The sequence below is a fragment of the Pseudophryne corroboree genome, chromosome 2 (assembly GCF_028390025.1).
Source record: "Pseudophryne corroboree isolate aPseCor3 chromosome 2, aPseCor3.hap2, whole genome shotgun sequence".
Taxonomy (NCBI): domain Eukaryota; kingdom Metazoa; phylum Chordata; class Amphibia; order Anura; family Myobatrachidae; genus Pseudophryne; species Pseudophryne corroboree.
Window position 1 is genome coordinate 1010735479 of NC_086445.1, and position 20775 is coordinate 1010756253.

The 20775-nt window shown below is 51.1% G+C and overlaps 1 protein-coding gene across 3 annotated transcripts in view; it reads right to left on the reverse strand.

Annotated features, from left to right (window-relative positions):
- Positions 1-20775, reverse strand: part of DSCAM (DS cell adhesion molecule) — a 796975-nt gene that overhangs the window by 301291 nt on the left and 474909 nt on the right. For all 3 annotated transcript variants that reach the window (XM_063956595.1, XM_063956594.1, XM_063956596.1), the window contains one exon: positions 17995-18168. In XM_063956595.1, the coding sequence (XP_063812665.1) occupies positions 17995-18168 (174 nt within the window). The remainder of the gene's footprint in view (positions 1-17994; positions 18169-20775) is intronic.

A 20775-nucleotide genomic window follows, 5' to 3' on the forward strand; every position in this document is an offset into this window, starting at 1 on the left:
GGATGCTGTAGGTGCCGCGGGTGGGGGAGGGACGGGGCAGGAAGGGTGGAGGGAGCGGTGGTGTATGGGGGGAGAGGTGGGTATGGGGGTGCCGCAGGTGGGGGAGGGGTGGTGTTAGCTATGGGTGGGGCAGGAGTACCGCAGGTGGGGGGCGAATGTGGTGGATGCTGTGAGTGCAGCGGGTGGGGGAGGTGCAGGTGGGGTGGAGGGTGCGGGGGTGTAGCGGGGGGGAGAGGTGGGTATGGGGGTGGGATGGGGGAGGTGCGGGTGTTCTGCGGGTAGGGGAGGGGGTGCTATGGGTGGGGGAGGGAGTGCAGCGGGCGGGTGTGGGGCATGTGCCGCGAGTGGGGGGTAGATGTGGTGGATGCTGTGGGTGCCACGGGTGGGGGATGTGCGGGGGGGGGGGGGGAGAGGTGGGTATGGGGGGGGGGGGGGGAAGGTGGGTACAGGGGGGGGAGGGGGGCGGCACGGTTTGTGGGTGCTACGGATGGGGGAGGAGGCGGAAGTGGTGTGGGTGGGGGAGGGGCGTGTACCGTGGGTGCGGGACAGATGTGGTGGGTGCTGTGTGTGCCGCGGGTGGGGGAGGGGCGGGGGGTGCTGCGGATGGGGGAGGGTGCGGGAGTGCGGCGGGTGGTGCTGCAGATGTGGGTGCTACGGGTGGGGGCGGGAGTGCCGTGGGTGGGGGAGGGGCGTGTGCTGTGGGTGGGGGAGGGGCGGGAATGCCGTGGGTGGGGAGGGGCATCTGCTGCTGGTGGGGGAGGGGTGGGAGTGCCGTGGGTGGGGGAGGGGTGGGGGGTGCTGCAGATGTGGGTGTTATGGGTGGGGGAGGGGCAGGAGTGCCGCGGGTGGGGGAGGGAGTGCCGAGGGTGGGGGAGGGGCGGGGGGTGCAGATGTGGCTGCTATGGGTGGGGGAGGGGGTGGGAGTGCCGCGGGGAGGGGCGGTAGTGCCGCGGGTGGGGGAGGGGCGGGGGGGTGCTGCAGATGTGGCTGCCATGGGTGGGGGAGGGGCGGGAGTGCTGCGGGTGGGGGAGGGGCGGGGGGTGCTGCAGATGTGTGTGCCATGGGTGGGGGAGTGAGTGCTGCGGGTGGGGGGTGCTGCAGGTGTGGGTGCCGCGGGTGGGAGGGTGCTGGGCATGTGCCGCGGGTGGGTGGCGGATGTTGTGAAGGCTGTGGGTGCCGCTGGTGGGAGGGGGGCATGGGCGGCAGTCAGTGGTCGTCCACGGCATTCTCCTCCAGACTGTGCGGCAGCTGAGCAGTCACCGGCTGCAGTGTCACCAGGGTGCAGGGAGTGTTCGGGGAGGGGGGAGAGAGGGGAGTGGGCGAAGGTTGGGAGGGGACTGGGCGGGGATGGGTGGACCGAGGGAGGGGACTGTTCCTGGCCTGCATCCAGCCACCCAGATCTCAGATCTGTGACTCCGTCCAGCGTTAGCAAATGAGTCACAAAGTCACCGATCTGGGCTATTATATAGGAGATTTTAAGATTTCTTCTGTGCAGGGCATATTTACTGACATTTTAAATCTCCTCTCCAGGAGATGCCTGGAAAGGAGAAGCAGGTGGGCGGCGACGAGGGCGGGGCTGAGATAATTGCATCATTAAGCCCTGCCTACTCGCCAGGAAAATGTCACGATTGGTTAATATTTGCATAGGAGGCGGAGCTAAAATGGCACGATTATTGTATAATCACGATATTAGGCTCCACCCCTCCGTGATTTTGCTGTGTTTTTCTACACATTCTGCCCATTTCACTAGGAAGTGGGCAGAATGCGGGAGGTGTGCCCACTCTTCCGGGGCTGCGGGGGACTACTCGAGAAACCGGGAGAGTGGGAAGTATGGTGCAGGGTAAATACTGGCTGCTTTTGCATGTAGCCCACAAAAGTTAGCTTTATTTTTGCACTGCAATTTAGATTTCAGTTTGAACACACCCCACCCAAATTTAACTCTCTGCACGTTACATCTGCCCCACCTGCACTTCAACATGGTTTTGCCCAGTTGCTTGCTTTTTTGCTTTACTTACAAACATGAATCAGGGCCCTCATTCCGAGTTGTTCGCTCGTTGCCGAATTTCGCTATATTGCGATTAGTCGCTTACTGCGCATGCGCTTAGTTATTTTACTGATAAGTTAGGTATTTTACTCACGGCATTACGAGGATTTTTATTCGTTCTGGTGATCGGAGTGTGATTGACAGGAAGTGGGTGTTTCTGGGCGGAAACTGGCCGTTTTATGGGTGTGTGTGAAAAAAACGCTGCCGTTTCTGGGGAAAACGGAGGAGTGTCTGGGCGAACGCTGGGTGTGTTTGTGACGTCAAACCAGGAACGAAACGGGCTGAACTGATCGCAATGTAGGAGTAAGTCTCGAGCTACTCAGAAACTGCTAAGAAATTTCTATTCGCAATTTTGCGAATCTTTCGTTCGCAATTCTGCTAAGCTAAGATACACTCCCAGAGGGCGGCGGCTTAGCGTGTGCAATGCTGCTAAAAGCAGCTAGCGAGCGAACAACTCGGAATGAGGTCCAGGACCAGACTTCTACATGCCTGCGCCATACCCTCCAACAGTTTACACACAAAAATCGGTACAAATTAGGAAAAGGGGCGTGGCCACGGGTAAAGGAGGCGTGACCACGCCCCTTTTCCTATACTTTCAATGGAAGTTTGGAGCCAAAACTAGGTACAGACCATAAAAAAAAGGTACAGTTGGAGAGTATGCTGCGCTATGACCAGTGGCGTAACTATAATGGGTGCAGTGTGTGCGGTGCACACGGGCCCCTGGGTCCAAAGGGGGCCCACACCACACACACTGCACCCATTTCTTCTATACTTACCTGTCTGCTGTCCGTGTGTGGGCCCCTCCTCTCCCGTAGCTGGCAGCACCGCTGCTAGTGCTCTGAGTACTAGATACTCTGTCACAGTGCCAGAGTCTACAGCGGATGCGCAGGTCTCCAAAAAAATGGCCACCACACCATTTTCCTGGAGACCTGTGCATGCGCCATAGACTCTGGCACTGTGACAGAGTCTCTAGTACTCAGGGGCAGATGTATTAACCTGGAGAAGGCATAAGGAAGTGATAAACCAGTGATATGTGCAAGGTCATAAAGGCGGGTGTGGTTCATCAAATCGACAGTATCTAGGTCGACAATGTTTAGGTCGACCACTATAGGTCGACAGTCACTAGGTCGACATGGATGGAAGGTCAACAGGGTTTCTAGGTCGACATGTGCTAGGTCGACAGGTCTAAAGGTCGACATGAGGATTTTATTTTTTTGGGTGTCGTTTTCTTCGTAGAGTGACCGGGATCCCAAATTAGTGCACCGCGCCCCCTCGCATGGCTCGCTTCGCTCGCCATGCTTCGGGCATGGTGCCTTCGCTCCGCTACTGCTTCGCTCGGCACAGATTACCGTTCCAATCGTAGTCCACGTGGATCGTTAAGTATGAAAAAATTTAAAAAAAGAAAAAAAATGTGAAAAACTCATGTCGACCTTTAGACCTGTCGACCTAGCACATGTCGACCTAGAAACCCTGTCGACCTTCCATCCATGTCGACCTTCAGACCGGATCCCGATAAAGGCACCAGCCAATCAAATCCTAACTGTTAATTTACATATTGGACCTGATTGGCTGGTGCCTTTATAACCTTGCACATATCACTGGTTTATCACTTCCTCATCCAGGTTAATACATCTGCCCCTCAGAGCGCTAACAGCAGTGCTGCCAGCTACAGGACGGGAGAGGAGGGGGCCCACACATGGAGACTGCACACGGGTCCCCTCCTCTATGCTATGTTTGCACTATCTCCTATATAATAGCCCAGATCTGTGACTTTGTGACTCATTTGCTAACGCTGGGCGGAGTCACAACACTGGGCGGAGTTAGTCAAATGAGTCACAGATCTGGGCAAATCTATAGGAGACTAGGAGCAGAAGCAGATAGTATGGGCATGGCACAGGCAGGGGTGCATACCTCCCAGCTTTCTTCAGGCAGAAGGAGGGACACACAGGCAGCGAAAAGGGGGCGTGGTCAACAAAAGGGGAGTGGCTTCACGGGAGGGCCCCCGTTTTTGTCAGTGAGGGGGCATGCCCAGCGCTCTGTGAGCTGCTGGCATGCCCCCAGGGGTGGATTATGAGTCCGGGGGGCCCAGGGCACTTGAGACGGGGGCCCTATCTCATTGCTGTGACTGCTGGAAGTTTGGGGGCGTGGCCTAATCGCGCCCATGTGGCCACGCCCCCTTATGCAAATTCCGGATATATATATTTTTTATGGGATTTTGGCCCCTCAGCTAGGGGTAAATCCAGAGGGGCTGGTCACTCCCCCCTACACACCCGCACAGGCAGAAGAAAGCAGGGAGGCTGCTGCCTCCCTGCACCACCACAGACCTGCCAATACGCAGCAGAGTGTGCTGACTATAGCACAATGCTGCTGCTGGCAGGACGGGGAGCTTCAGAGCTGGGACAGAGCTACTCCAGCCGGGGGGGCCCCTAAAACTGTGGGGCCCACGGTACATACCTCCTGCCCCCCCCCCCCTTAATCCGGCTCTGCTGCCGGAACCCCCCCTTAATCCGTACCCCCTGATGCCCCCTCTCCCACTGTCTCCACTAAATAGACGCTGTGCGCATGCGCACAGCGTCTATTCACCGCAGCTCTGCTAAGCAGAACAGCGAGTTCAGGAGCTTCCCAACTGCCCGCCCACCGGGGGACATTGCGGCCCACGGGTGGGACAACGGGACAGACCCAAAAAAATGGGACTGTCCCGCGAAAATCAGGACAGTTGGGAGGTATGGGGGTGTGTGAGGGGGTATGCCATACAGACAGATTGGGCACCGGCTCACTATGTGCTTGACCCCCCACATCAGCATACTTAGCAGGGGCTCTCTGGCGCGGAGGAGCGTCACTTTCTGGCACACTCCACGCTTCTTAGCTGCAGTTTTGTGGGGCACCTGCCGCTGTGCAGGTTCCGTACTGCCTCTGTTATCTCCAGCCCCGTCAACCCCACCGCTAGCTGCAGCGCTGCCGCCCATAGTGAGGTGCGCCCAGATCCTTCACACACTTTAGCCGGCGGGTAGTGCTGCAGAAGTCAGCGCTGCTTGCAGGCTCCGACCCCCTCCTCCCTCCAGCCGCAGCGTCTCCTGGGAGCTAACCAGTCACTCCCAGTCTCCCCTTTCCACAGTGCCCGGCAGCCGCGAGGTCCGCGCCGCGTGCATGCTATGAACCCCTCCTCCAGCCGCAGCGTCTCCTGGGGGATAACCAGTCATTCCCAGTCTCCCCTTACCACAGTGCCCGGCAGCTGCGCGAGGTCTGCGGTGTGTGACTGAGGAGGGGGGGAGGGATGCGGACGGGCAGAGGAAGCAGGACTCCAGCCTGAGAGAGTCAGCCATGCCAAGTCTCCACCAGCAGCAGATCCCAACAGGTTGGAGTGGAACAGCAGCAGCCAGCAGCAGTGACTCCGGTAAGACACATCTGTCTGTCACCACTGTTCTGTCCCTAATACCAATCTCTCCCGTGCCCTGTGTTCTGTCATGTCCCTGTCACCCCTGGCCTTGCCCTGTCACCCTTATCCTGGCCCTGTCACCCTTATGCTGGCCCTGTTACCCCTATCCTGGCCCTGTCACCCCTGTGCTTGCCCTGTCAACCCTATACTGGCCCTGTCACCCCTCTCCTGGTCCTGCCGTCCCTACCCGGACCATGTCACCCCTATCATGTCCCTGTCATTTCTGTCCTGGCCCCGTCACCCATGTCCTTGCCCCGTCACCCCTGTCCTGGCCCCGTCACCCCTCACCTGGCCCTGTCACCCCTGTCCTGGCCCTGTCACCCCTGTTCTGACCCTGTCACCCCTGTCCTGGCCCTGTTACTGCATACCCTCCAACTACCTTTTTGGCAGGTACAGTACCCGCAGCGCCTCCAGACACCTCCCCAATGCACCACACCTCCGTACCTTCCCCTCCACCACATGCGGCACTCCACCCCTCCCCCACACGCTGTGCCTCCAGACCCCCTACATTACCCGCGGCTCCCACTCCCCCGCCCCTCCACCACCCACAGCACCTCCAGGCCCCCTCCACCATCCACCCCCCATATACGTCTCCCCCCACACCTGCCCCCCCTCCATCTGCAGACACCCTCCTCAATTTGTGGTCCCCCCCTCACCCACCCCTCCCCCACCCACGGCACCCCCACACCTGCCCCTCTACCACCTGCAGTGCCTCGAGACCCCCTTCCCCATCCGCCGCACCACCTGTACCTGCCCCTCCCCCACCCATGGTGCCTCCGGACCCCCTACCCCACCCCCGGCACCCCCGCCCCTTCCCATCCCACAGCACCTCTGGAACCCTTCACCCATCCGCAACATCCCCGCACCTGCCCCTCTCCCACCCATGGCACCCCTGCCCCTCCCCCACCTGCAGTGCGTCCGGATCCCACCCCCATCTGCAGTCCCCACTCCTCTGCCCCTCCTCCATCCGCAGCACCTCCCGACCCTTCCCCATCAGGGCCCCTCCCGCTTCTGCCCCCCCTCCACCCGCAGCATCTACAGACACCCTCCCCCATCCCCAGTCCCCCCCGCTACATTCTGTACATCATGCCCTGCAGGTGCTGTTCACGCTGTCGCAAGGGGCTGCGCCTCCTTCACCATCGCACGCACTTTCATTGTGCAATATTTGACCACTAACAAAGGAATGCAAGTAATACTCCATATAATACAAATATTGAACCCCAGAAAAGCATGCAAGGATTAATAAGAATTTACTTACCGATAATTCTATTTCTCATAGTCCGTAGTGGATGCTGGGGACTCCGTAAGGACCATGGGGGATAGCGGCTCCGCAGGAGACTGGGCACATCTAAAGAAAGCTTTAGGACTAACTGGTGTGCACTGGCTCCTCCCCCTATGACCCTCCTCCAAGCCTCAGTTAGGATACTGTGCCCGGACGAGCGTACACAATAAGGAAGGATTTTGAATCCCGGGTAAGACTCATACCAGCCACACCAATCACACCGTATAACTTGTGATCTGAACCCAGTTAACAGTATGATAACAGAGGAGCCTCTGAAAGATGGCTCACAACAATAATAACCCGATTTTTGTAACAATAACTATGTACAAGTATTGCAGACAATCCGCACTTGGGATGGGCGCCCAGCATCCACTACGGACTATGAGAAATAGAATTATCGGTAAGTAAATTCTTATTTTCTCTAACGTCCTAAGTGGATGCTGGGGACTCCGTAAGGACCATGTGGATTATACCAAAGCTCCCAAACGGGCGGGAGAGTGCGGATGACTCTGCAGCACCGAATGAGAGAACTCCAGGTTCTCCTCAGCCAGGGTATCAAATTTGTAGAATTTAGCAAACGTGTTTGCCCCTGACCAAGTAGCTGCTCGGCAAAGTTGTAAAGCCGAGACCCCTCGGGCAGCCGCCCAAGATGAGCCCACTTTCCTTGTGGAACGGGCTTTTACAGATTTTAGCTGTGGCAGGCCTGCCACAGAATGTGCAAGCTGAATTGTACTACAAATCCAACGAGCAATAGTCTGCTTAGAAGCAGGAGCACCCAGCTTGTTGGGTGCATACAGGATAAACAGCGAGTCAGATTTCCTGACTCCAGCCGTCCTGGAAATATTTTCAGGGCCCTGACAACATCCAGCAACTTGGATTCCTCCAAGTCCCTAGTAGCCGCAGGCACCACAATAGGTTGGTTCAGGTGAAAACGCTGGAACCACCTTAGGGAGAAACTGAGGACGAGTCCTCAATTCCGCCCTGTCCGAATGGAAAATCAGATAAGGGCTTTTACAGGATAAAGCCGCCAATTCTGACACGCGCCTGGCCCAGGCCAGGGCCAACAGCATGACCACTTTCCATGTGAGATATTTTAACTCCACAGATTTAAGTGGTTCAAACCAATGTGACTTTTGGAACCCAAACTACATTGAGATCCCAAATTGCCACTGGAGGCACAAAAGGAGGCTGTATATGCAGTACCCCTTTTACAAACGTCTAAACTTCAGGGACTGAAGCTAGTTCTTTTTTGGAAGAAAATTGACAGGGCCGAAATCTGAACCTTAATGGACCCCAATTTCAGGCCCATAGACACTCCTGTTTGCAGGAAATGTAGGAATCGACCCAGTTGAATTTCCTCCGTCGGGCCTTACTGGCCTCGCACTACGCAACATATTTTCGCCAATTGCGGTGATAATGTTTTTGCGGTTACATCCTTCCTGGCTTTAGATCAGGATATGGATGACTTCATCCGGAATGCCTTTTTTCCTTCAGGATCCGGTGTTCAACCGGCATGCCGTCAAACGCAGCCGCGGTAAGTCTTGGAACAGACAGGGTCCTTGCTGGAGCAGGTCCCTTCTTAGAGGTAGAGGCCACGGATCCTCAGTGAGCATCTCTTGAAGTTCCGGTTACCAAGTCCTTCTTGGCCAATCCGGAGCCACGAATATAGTGCTTTCTCCTCTCCATCTTATCAATCTCAGTACCTTGGGTATGAGAGGCAGAGGAGGGAACACATACACTGACTGGTACACCCACGGTGTTACCAGAGCGTCTACAACTATTGCCTGAGGGTCTCTTGACCTGGCGCAATACCTGTCGAGTTTTTTAATCATGTGGACGACTTCTGGGTGAAGTCCCCACTCTCCCGGGTGGAGGTCGTGCTGAGGAAGTCTGCTTCCCAGTTGTCCACTCCCGGAATGAATACTGTTGACAGTGCTATCACATGATTTTCCGCCCAGCGAAGAATCCCTGCAGCTTCTGCCATTGCCCTCCTGCTTCTTGTGCCACCCTGTCTGTTTACGTGGGTGACTGCCATGATGTTGTCCGACTGGATCAACACCGGCTGACCTTGAAGCAGAGGTCTTGCTAAGCTTAGAGCATTGTAAATGGCCCTTAGCTTCCGGATATTTATGTGAAGTGATGTATCCAGGCTTGACCCTAAGCCCTGGATATTCCTTCCCTGTGTGACTGCTCCCCAGCCTCGCAGGCTGGCATCCGTGGTCACCAGGACCCAGTCCTGAATGCCGAATCTGCGGCCCTCTAGAAGATGAGCACTCTGCAACCACCACAGGATGGATACCCTTGTCCTTGGTGACAGGGTTATCCGCTGATGCATCTGAAAATGCGACCCGGACCATTTGTCCAGTAGGTTCCACTGGAAAGTTCTTGCGTGGAATCTAACGAATGGGATTGCTTCGTAGGAAGCCACCATTTTTACCCAGAACCCTTGTGCATTGATGCACTGAGACTTGGTTCGGTTTTAGGAGGTTCCTGACTAGCTCGGATAACTCCCTGGCTTTCTCTTCCGGGAGAAACACCTTTTTTCTGGACTGTGTCCAGGAACATCCCTAGGAAACAGAAGACAAGTCGTCGGAACCAGCTGCGATATTGGAATATTGAGAATCCAATCGTGCTGCCGCAACACTACCTGAGATAGTGCTACACCGACTTCCAACTGTTCCCTGGATCTTACCCTTATCAGGGAATCGTCCAAGTAAGGGATAACTAAAATTCCCTTCCTTCGAAGGGATATCATTTCGGCCATTACCTTGGTAAAGACCCGGGGTGCCGTGGACCATCCCTACGGCAGCGTCTGAACTGATAGTGACAGTTCTGTACCATAACCTGAGGTACCCTTGGTGAGAAGGGTAAATTTTGACATGAAGGTAAGCATCCTTGATGTCCCGAGACATCATGTAGTCCCCTTCTTCCAGGTTCGCAATCACTGCTCTGAGTGACTCAATCTTGAATTTGAACCTCTGTTCAAAGATTTTAGATTTTAGATTTAGATTTAGAATCGGTCTCACCGAGCCGTCTGGCTTCGGTACCACAATAGTGTGGAATAATACCCCGTTCCCTGTTGCAGGAGGGGTACCTTGATTATCACCTGCTGGGAATACAGCTTGTGAATGGCTTCCAAAACTGCCTCCCTGTCAGAGGGAGACGTCGGTAAAGCCGACTTTTGGAAACGGCGAGGGGGAGACGTCTCGAATTCCAATATGTACCCTTGAGATATTACCTGAAGGATCCAGGGGTCTACTTGCGAGTGAGCCCACTGCGCACTGAAATTCATTGAGAACGGGCCCCCACCGTGCCTGAGCTTGTAAGGCCCTAGCGTCATACTGAGGGCTTGGCAGAGGCGGGAAAGGGTTTCTGTTCCTGGGAACTGGCTAATCTCTTCAGCCTTTTTCCTCTCCCTCTGTCACGAGCAGAAAAGAGGAACCTTTTGTCCGCTTGCCAACAAAGGACTGCGCCTGATAATACGGCGTCTTATTTTGAGAGGCGACCTGGGGTACAAACGTGGATTTCCCAGTTGTTGCCGTGGCCACCAGGTCTAAAAGACCGACCCCAAATGTCCCTTTTCAAAGGCAATACTTCCAAATGCCGTTTGGAATCCGCATCACCTGACCATTTTACTGGTAGAATTGGACAACGCACTTATACTTGATGCCAGTCGGCAAATATTCCGCTGTGCATCATGCATATATAGAAATGCATCTTTTAAATGCTCTATAGGCAATAATATACTATCCTTATCTAGGATATCAATATTTCCAGTCAGGGAATCCGACCATGCCAACCCAGCACTGCACCTCCAGGCTGAGGCGATTGCTGGTCGCAGTATAACACCAGTATGTGTGTGAATACATTTTTGGATACCCTCCTGCTTTCTATCAGCAGGATCCTTAAGGGCGGCCATCTCATGAGAGGGTAGAGCCCTTGTTCTTACAAGCGTGTGAGCGCCTTATCCCCCCTAGGGGGTGTTTCCCAACGCACCCTAACCTCTGGCGGGAAAGGGTATACACCAATACTTTTTAAGAAATTATCAATTGTTATCGGGGGGAAACCTTTTATTTCTCAGATTCAGGAAAACTACAGGTAGTTTTTCCCTCACCGAACATAATACCCCTTTTTGGTGGTACTCGTATTATCAGAAATGTATAAAACATTTTCCATTGTCTCAATCATGTAACGTGTGGCCCTACTGGAAATCACGGTTGTCTCTTCACCGTCGACACAGGAGTCAGTATCCGTGTCGGCGTCTGTATCTGCCATCTGAGGTAACGGGCGCTTTAGAGCCCCTGACGGCCTATGAGACGTCTGGACAGGCACAAGCTGAGTAGCCGGCTGTCTCATGTCAACCACTGTTTTTTTATACAGAGCTGACACTGTCACGTAATTTTCAACAGTACATCCACTCAGGTGTCGACCCCCTAGGTGGTGACATCACTGTTACAGACACTCTGCTCCGTCTCCACATCATTTTTCTCCTCATACATGTCGACACAAACGTACCGACACACAGCACACACACAAGGAATGCTCTGATAGAGGACAGGACCCCACTAGCCCTTTGGGGAGACAGAGGGAGAGTATGCCAGCACACACCAGAGCGCTATATATATATACAGGGATAACCTTATATAAGTGTTTTTCCCCTTATAGCTGCTGTATGTTTTAATACTGCGCCTAATTAGTGCCCCCTCTCTTTTTTTAACCCTTTCTGTAGTGTAGTGACTGCAGGGAAGAGCCAGGGAGCTTCCCTCCAACTGAGCTGTGAGGGAAAATGGCGCCAGTGTGCTGAGGAGATAGGCTCCGCCCCCTTTTCGGCGGCCTTATCTCCAGTTTTTCTGTATATTCTGGCAGGGGTTAAATGCATCCATATAGCCCAGGAGCTATATGTGATGTATTTTTTGCCATGTAAGGTATTTTTATCATGTTTTATTGCGTCTCAGGGCGCCCCCCCCAGCGCCCTGCACCCTCAGTGACCGGAGTATGAAGTGTGCTGAGAGCAATGGCGCACAGCTGCAGTGCTGTGCGCTACCTTATTGAAGACCGGAACGTCTTCTGCCGCCGATTTTTCCGGACCTCTTCGCTCTTCTGGCTCTGTAAGGGGGCCGGCGGCGCGGCTCCGGGACCCATCCAGGCTGGGCCTGTGATCGTCCCTCTGGAGCTAATGTCCAGTAGCCAAGAAGCCCAATCCACTCTGCACGCAGGTGAGTTCGCTTCTTCTCCCCTTAGTCCCTCGTTGCAATGAGCCTGTTGCCAGCAGGTCTCACTGAAAATAACAAACCTAAACTAAAACTTTCACTAAGAAGCTCAGGAGAGCCCCTAGTGTGCACCCTTCTCGTCGGGCACAGAAATCTAACTGAGGCTTGGAGGAGGGTCATAGGGGGAGGAGCCAGTGCACACCAGTTAGTCCTAAAGCTTTCTTTAGATGTGCCCAGTCTCCTGCGGAGCCGCTATCCCCCATGGTCCTTACGGAGTCCCCAGCATCCACTTAGGACGTTAGAGAAAAGGGGGCGTAGCCACTTGCGACGATGTGAAGAGCGCCCGTAGGGCGCGATGAAGCACCTAGTACAGTATATGCCTGCGCTATGTGTGTTTGTACTCTATATGTCTGTGCTATACAGTATATGCCTGCACTGTGTGTTTGTACTCTATATGTCTGTGCTATACAGTATATGCCTGCACTATGTGTGTTTGTACTCTATATGTCTGCGCTATACAGTATATGCCTGCACTATGTGTGTTTGTACTCTATATGTCGGCACTATACAGTATATGCCTGCGCTGTGTGTGTTTGTACTCTTTATGTCTGCACTATACAGTATATGCCTGCGCTATGTGTGTTTGTACTCTATATGTCGGCACTATACAGTATATGCCTGCGCTATGTGTGTTTGTACTCTATATGTCTGTGCTATACAGTATATGCCTGCACTATGTGTGTTTGTATTCTATATGTCTGCACTATACAGTATATGCCTGCGCTGTGTGTGTTTGTACTCTATATGTCGGCACTATACAGTATATGCCTGCGCTATGTGTGTTTGTACTCTATATGTCTGTGCTATACAGTATATGCCTGCACTATGTGTGTTTGTACTCTATACGTCGGCACTATACAGTATATGCCTGCGCTATGTGTGTTTGTACTCTATATGTCGGCACTATACAGTATATGCCTGCACTATGTGTGTTTGTACTCTATATGTCTGCGCTATACAGTATATGCCTGCGCTGTGTGTGTTTGTACTCTGTATGTCTGCGCTATACAGTATATGCCTGCACTATGGCCCTCATTCCGAGTTGTTCGCTCGCAAGGCGAATGTAGCAGAGTTACACACGCTAAGCCGCCGCCTACTGGGAGTGAATCTTAGCTTCTTAAAATTGCGACCGACGTACGCGCAATATTGCGATTACAAACGAGTTAGCAGTTTCAGAGTAGCTCCAGACTTACTCTGCCTGTGCGATCATTTCAGTGCTTGTCGTTCCTGGTTGTCGTCACAAACACACCCAGCGTTCGCCCAGGCACTCCCACCGTTTCCCCGGCCACTCCTGCGTTTTTTCCGGAAACGGTAGCGTTTTCAGCCACACGCCCCTGAAACGCCGTGTATCCGCCCAGTAACACCCATTTCCTGTCAATCACATTACGATCGCCGGAGCGAAGAAAAAGCCGTGAGTAAAAATACTTTCTTCATAGTAAAGTTACTTGGCGCAGTCGCAGTGCGAACATTGCGCATGCGTACTAAGCGGATTTTCACTGCGATGCGATGAAAAATACCGAGCGAACAACTCGGAATGAGGGCCTATGTGTGTTTGTACTCTATATGTCTGCGCTATACAGTATATGCCTGCGCTATGTGTGTTTGTACTCTATATGTCTGTGCTATACAGTATATGCCTGCGCTATGTGTGTTTGTACTCTATATGTCTGTGCTATACAGTATATGCCTGCACTATGTGTGTTTGTACTCTATATGTCGGCACTATACAGTATATGCCTGCGCTGTGTGTGTTTGTACTCTGTATGTCTGCGCTATACAGTATATGCCTGCACTATGTGTGTTTGTACTCTATATGTCTGCACTATACAGTATATGCCTGCGCTATGTGTGTTTGTACTCTATATGTCTGCGCTATACAGTATATGCCTGCGCTATGTGTGTTTGTACTCTATATGTCTGTGCTATACAGTATATGCCTGCGCTATGTGTGTTTGTACTCTATATGTCTGTGCTATACAGTATATGCCTGCGCTATGTGTGTTTGTACTCTATATGTCTGCGCTATACAGTATATGCCTGCGCTATGTGTGTTTGTACTCTATATGTCTGCGCTATACAGTATATGCCTGCGCTATGTGTGTTTGTACTCTGTATGTCGGCACTATACAGTATATGCCTGCACTATGTGTGTTTGTACTCTATATGTCGGCACTATACAGTATATGCCTGCACTATGTGTGTTTGTACTCTATATGTCTGTGCTATACAGTATATGCCTGCGCTATGTGTGTTTGTACTCTATATGTCTGCGCTATACAGTATATGCCTGCACTATGTGTGTTTGTACTCTGTATGTCTGCGCTATACAGTATATGCCTGCACTATGTGTGTTTGTACTCTATATGTCGGCACTATACAGTATATGCCTGCGCTATGTGTGTTTGTACTCTATATGTCGGCACTATACAGTATATGCCTGCGCTGTGTGTGTTTGTACTCTATATGTCGGCACTATACAGTATATGCCTGCGCTATGTGTGTTTGTACTCTATATGTCTGTGCTATACAGTATATGCCTGCGCTATGTGTGTTTGTACTCTATATGTCGGCACTATACAGTATATGCCTGCGCTGTGTGTGTTTGTACTCCATATGTCTGCACTATACAGTATATGCCTGCGCTATGTGTGTTTGTACTCTATATGTCGGCACTATACAGTATATGCATGCGCTGTGTGTGTTTGTACTCTATATGTCTGCACTATACAGTATATGCCTGCGCTATGTGTGTTTGTACTCTATATGTCGGCACTATACAGTATATGCATGCGCTGTGTGTGTTTGTACTCTATATGTCTGCACTATACAGTATATGCCTGCGCTATGTGTGTTTGTACTCTATATGTCTGTGCTATACAGTATATGCCTGCGCTATGTGTGTTTGTACTCTATATGTCTGTGCTATACAGTATATGCCTGCGCTATGTGTGTGTTTGTACTCTATATGTCGGCACTATACAGTATATGCCTGTGCTATGTGTGTTTGTACTCTGTATGTCGGCACTATACAGTATATGCCTGCGCTGTGTGTGTTTGTACTCTATATGTCGGCACTATACAGTATATGCCTGCGCTATGTGTGTTTGTACTCTATATGTCGGCACTATACAGTATATGCCTGTGCTATGTGTGTTTGTACTCTATATGTCGGCACTATACAGTATATGCCTGTGCTATGTGTGTTTGTACTCTATATGTCGGCACTATACAGTATATGCCTGTGCTATGTGTGTTTGTACTCTATATGTCGGCACTATACAGTATATGCCTGCGCTATGTGTGTGCACACTGTGATATGGATTAATAGTCTTTCCGCTCTGTGTTCTTAGTACATTAAGGCTGGTTCTGTTTCCATATCATGCTTTCTGTGCTGTCAGACAGTCGCAGTGTATGTTGGGAATGTGTCACTTCAGACTACAGAGGGCTGGAAAACAAGCCTTGGAAAATGATTTTTCCTTTTCCATTTGCAGAATGTCAGCCAGCACACAGCCCGCGGTACCCCCAGCTCTTTGCCTCCTGCTGGCTGCTCGTAGGGAAGACAGGCAGGGTGACCTTGCAGTGCCTGCTACTCAGTTTATGCAGGATCAATTAATGGCAACCAGAGGGATCTGCCGTGCCGAAGCACTCCAGGCTCTCGCCTCCCAGCGCCAGAGACCACTACAGCTCAGAGATCCCCAGGACAGGAATAAATAGGAGAACAAGTGGATAGAACACGGAGCACTGTAATGCAATATATTCCATGTTTCTATCACAGCAACTGCAGGAAGCCAGAGCCGAGCACTACATAGGGAGCTAGAGGTGCAGTCTGCCTCACCCACGTGGCACTGAGCATGTATGGACAACGTGCAGAAATAGCCTAAGCTAAAATCGCACTGTTTTATCATTATTTGTAACATGCATTTAGTCATCCACATAACAATATGATGTTTACCATTTTTTTTGTTTATTTAATACGTTAGTTGTTATAACTTGTTAACATTTAATTTATTTTTTCAATTTGTTGCATAAGTTCCTGGTAGGGTGCACTGTACATAACCTGTAAGAACAGGGGTGCACTGTACGTCACCCGTAAGAACAGGGGTGCACTGCACGTCACCCGTAGGAACAGGGGTGCACTGCACGTCACCCGTAAGAACAGGGGTGCACTGCACGTCACCCGTAAGAACAGGGGTGCACTGCATGTCACCCGTAAGAACAGGGGTGCACTGCACGTCACCCGTAAGAACAGGGGTGCACTGTACGTCACCCGTAAGAACAGGGGTGCACTGTACGTCACCTGTAAGAACAAGGGTGCACCCAGGCTTGGACTGGCCCACAGGGGTACAGGGAAAAATACCGGTAGGCCCCAATGCCTGGGGTCCCACCTCCTGCTCTAAGGATCAGGTTCCAGACTGTGCACTTGAATTATACATCATACATATGTTACCTTATACTGTACCCCCTTATACTGTACCCCACATCCCCTCTGCGGACTGGCCACACCCCTAAACATGTACCCCTACCACTGCATTCCCCCGGTGGGCCCTATATGCCCCAGTCCGACACTGGGTGCACCGTACGTCACTTGTAAGAACAGGGGTGCACTGTACATTACCCGTAAGAACAGGGGTGCACTGTACATTACCCGTAAGAACAGGGGTGCACTGTACATCACCCGTAAGAACAGGGGTGCACTGTACATCACCCGTAAGAACAGGGGTGCACTGCACGTCACCCGTAAGAACAGGGGTGCACTGTACATTACCCGTAAGAACAGGGGTGCACTGTACATTACCCGTAAGAACAGGGGTGCACTGTACGCCACCCGTAAGAACAGGGGTGCACTGTACATCCCCCGTGTGAACAGGGGTGCACTGTACATCCCCCGTAAGAACAGGGGTGCACTGTACATCCCCCGTAAGAACAGGGGTGCACTGTACATCACCCGTAAGAACAGGGGTGCACTGTACATCACCCGTAAGAACAGGGGTGCACTGTACATCACCCGTAAGAACAGGGGTGCACTGTACATCACTTGTAAGTACAGGGGTGCACTGCACATCACTTGTAAAAACAGGGGTGCACTGCACATCACTTGTAAGTACAGGGGTGCACTGCACATCACTTGTAAGTACAGGGGTGCACTGCACATCACTTGTAAGTACAGGGGTGCACTGCACATCACTTGTAAGAACAGGGGTGCACAGTACATCACTTGTAAGAACAGGGGTGCACTGTACATCACTTGTAAGAACAGGGGTGCACTGTACATCACTTGGAAGAACAGGGGTACACTGTACATCACTTGGAAGAACAGGGGTGCACTGTACATCACTTGGAAGAACAGGGGTGCACTGTACATCACTTGTAAGAACAGGGGTACACTGTACATCACTTGGAAGAACAGGGGTGCACTGTACATCACTTGGAAGAACAGGGGTGCACTGTACATCACTTGGAAGAACAGGGGTGCACTGTACATTACTTGGAAGAACAGGGGTGCACTGTACATCACTTGGAAGAACAGGGGTGCACTGTACATCACTTGGAAGAACAGGGGTGCGCCGTACATCACTTGGAAGAACAGGGGTGCACTGTACATCACTTGGAAGAACAGGGGTGCGCTGTACATCACTTGGAAAAACAGGGGTGCACTGTACATAATTGGAAGAACAGGGGTGCACTGTACATCACTTGGAAGAACAGGGGTGCACTGTACATAATTGGAAGAACAGGGGTGCACTGTACATCACTTGTAAGAACAGGGGTGCACTGTACATCACTTGGAAGAACAGGGGTGCACTGTACATCACTTGTAAGAACAGGGGTACACTGTACATCACTTGTAAGAACAGGGGTGCGCTGTACATCACTTGGAAGAACAGGGGTGCACTGTGCATCACTTATGCCGTCTATAACATGTAATCCATTTTAGCAAAAAATAAATGGCTCTGTTTCTTACTTTTAACCGTGAGATACATGGACTTGCTGACGTCCGCTCCCACATCATTGCTGACCTTGCAGAGGTAATATCCGCTATCTTCCTCCAGGATGTGCTTAATCAGTAAGGAACCATTTACAAGGAGCTGGATGCGTCCATTCAGGGCGATGGGTTGGAACTGCGGAACTCCAGCACCTGCAAGGATTCAGAAACGCATCAGACATGGGGTATAATGCGGGTATCCTGCTACATTGGAATAAAGGGCCCAGCATACAGTAAACTGCCAACACCCGGGTCTGTGGTTCAACAACATCTAGGAACCCAAAAGGCGCTGCCCAATAATGTATGACCTCTGCCTGTACAAACCCAACAGTGACTACCCCACACACCAGCAGAGATGTGGGAGAATAGTGCTCCTTACAGGGCACCATACCAGCAATGTGACGCGGATGATACCACCCTGACTGCGGTTTGTACATGGACATTGGGGACCACACGGTAATACATCTCTTCTGTATGTACAGTCATTGTTATAGATATGTCCTCATACATAGTAACAGTTTCTGAGGTTGAAAAAAATACAATTTGTCCATCGATCTCAACCTATTAGTGATCTCCTATTATTTAATATTTTTAATACTAATTTCAACTGTTGTGAATGTTTAACAGTTATATCTATTTAATTTTTTTTTCTTATTTCCTTTTATACCATCGTGCATGATTTACACACCATAACTCTGTATATCCTTATCCAGTAGGAATTTATCCAGCCCATTCTTAAAAGCAATGACTGAGTCCGCCAATACTACTCTCTCAGGCAGGGAATTCCAAATACGTATTGTCCTTCCTGTGAAGAAACATTTTTGTCTCTGTGTGCGAAATCTCCTCTCCTCTAACCTAAGCGGGTGTCCGCGTGTCCTTTGTGTTGATATTACCAAAAACAAATTCCCCCGCTACCTCTATGTATTGCCCCCTTATATATTTGTACATGTTAATCATGTCCCCTCTTAATCTCCTTTTCTCCAGTGTAAACATGCCTAGCCTTGCAAGCCTTTCCTACACTATTGCTGCAGTCACACCAAACAGCCCGCCCGGGTGTGCCAGGGCCTGCATGTGTCAAGCATCTTTTTTGCTAGAACGTGGGTCTTAGTAGCACAAATTAAACAATCTGGTGCAACAAAAGTGCTTAACAAGACTGCACTGATTTTTCTCATACAGTATGTGACATTTTTATAACTGTGAGAATGAGTCTGAGGGGTCTGTGTACTAAAGCCTTGGAGAGAGATAAAGTGGACGGAGATAGAGTACCAGCCAATTAGCTCCTGTCATTTGTTAAACACAGCCTGTCCAACTGGCTGGTACTTTATCTCCAGCCACTTTATCTCTCTCCAAGGATTAGTACATAGAGTCCGAAATCTACACACAAAGTGTTACGATGCTGCAGGCCACAGCTTTTTCTCACGCCAAGTTCCACGGTGCTTCATCTGCGACATTATTCATTTGTAATACAGATTCCTGTGCGGTTAAAGTCGCAGCCTGGTGCCCCTGGTACAGACCGAGTTGTGATTGTTGCATCTGTCGTGCGAATAATACATATATTTAAAGACAAAGTTGCTAGGTTATAGCGCAGCTCACTCACGCTGCCTGGCTTGTATATGAGAACACATCTGTACATCTTAGAAATCAGTATGACAATACTGCTCTTACTTATCCAACACTCTACTTGCTATCACTAGTGTGTTGCCTTGGGGTGGCTTGGTTGTGCCGTCCTGGGGGTGACCCACGACCTTTAGAATGTTAGGGACCTACCCGATGATGAGGTTACCTAGACATGGTGGGTAGGGCTATACCTTTTGCCAAAATGATGCAAAGAACCTCACTTTTACTTGAGAAGGGTCTGCAGGGTGGAGTCTGAACCACTTTACTATAGTAAGCTCTGTGGATGGCTGCTTCACTATACTAGGGGCCAAATGTAATAGAGTGAGAGTTTCAAAAAGTGAGAGATTTGGTAAGGTTATGCAGTTTTTTTTAAAGTGGCAATCATTTACACAGCAAGATCAACCTGGTTGTGCAGTGTAAATGATTGCCACTTTAAAAGAAAACTGAAAAACCTTACCAAATCTCTCACTTTCTGAATCTCTCACTCTATTACACTGGCCCTAGGAGTGCTACTTTGTGTGTATATAGGTAAAGTCATCAGCAGGAATGCTGCCAGACCTAGAAGCCTCACAAGCACAATCCTTTAGCCCCTGTGACTGTGTGATCAGGAAAGTACCAATATAGGAGTTCCCCCAGTTTGAGCCAGCAAGAACACACGCCTTGTACACATATTACACCCTATCTTGTTGGGGGGATGCAGTTAATTTGCCTTGTAGGGATCCAGAAGAAAACTGGGCAATAAGAGAGACATTTTGAAGCGTATAATACAGTAATATAAAGAAGAGACAGGCACCGGTGGCCTACTGGGCAGTGATATGACACTATTATTCTTAAAGGGCACCACACGGTGTCTGCAGCGCCCATACAGTGACATAGATATTACAGAAATGCATAGGATAAACATAAACACAATGATAAAAGCAAAGACAGTGAAGGGTAGGGGGAATGGAGAGTACGATAGAGAAGTACACAAGAGCCTGTAGAAGAAAGTAATGATGGGTGGCAAGGGGGTGGGATGGAGGTGACGATCAGTGGAGGGCAGACAGGGCGGGAGGAAGGGTGGACAGTACAGTAGGAGGGAGTGAGGGTAAGACTATACAGCATTCTGTGGTGGATGGGGAGCCGGGGAAGCAGTCTGCAGAG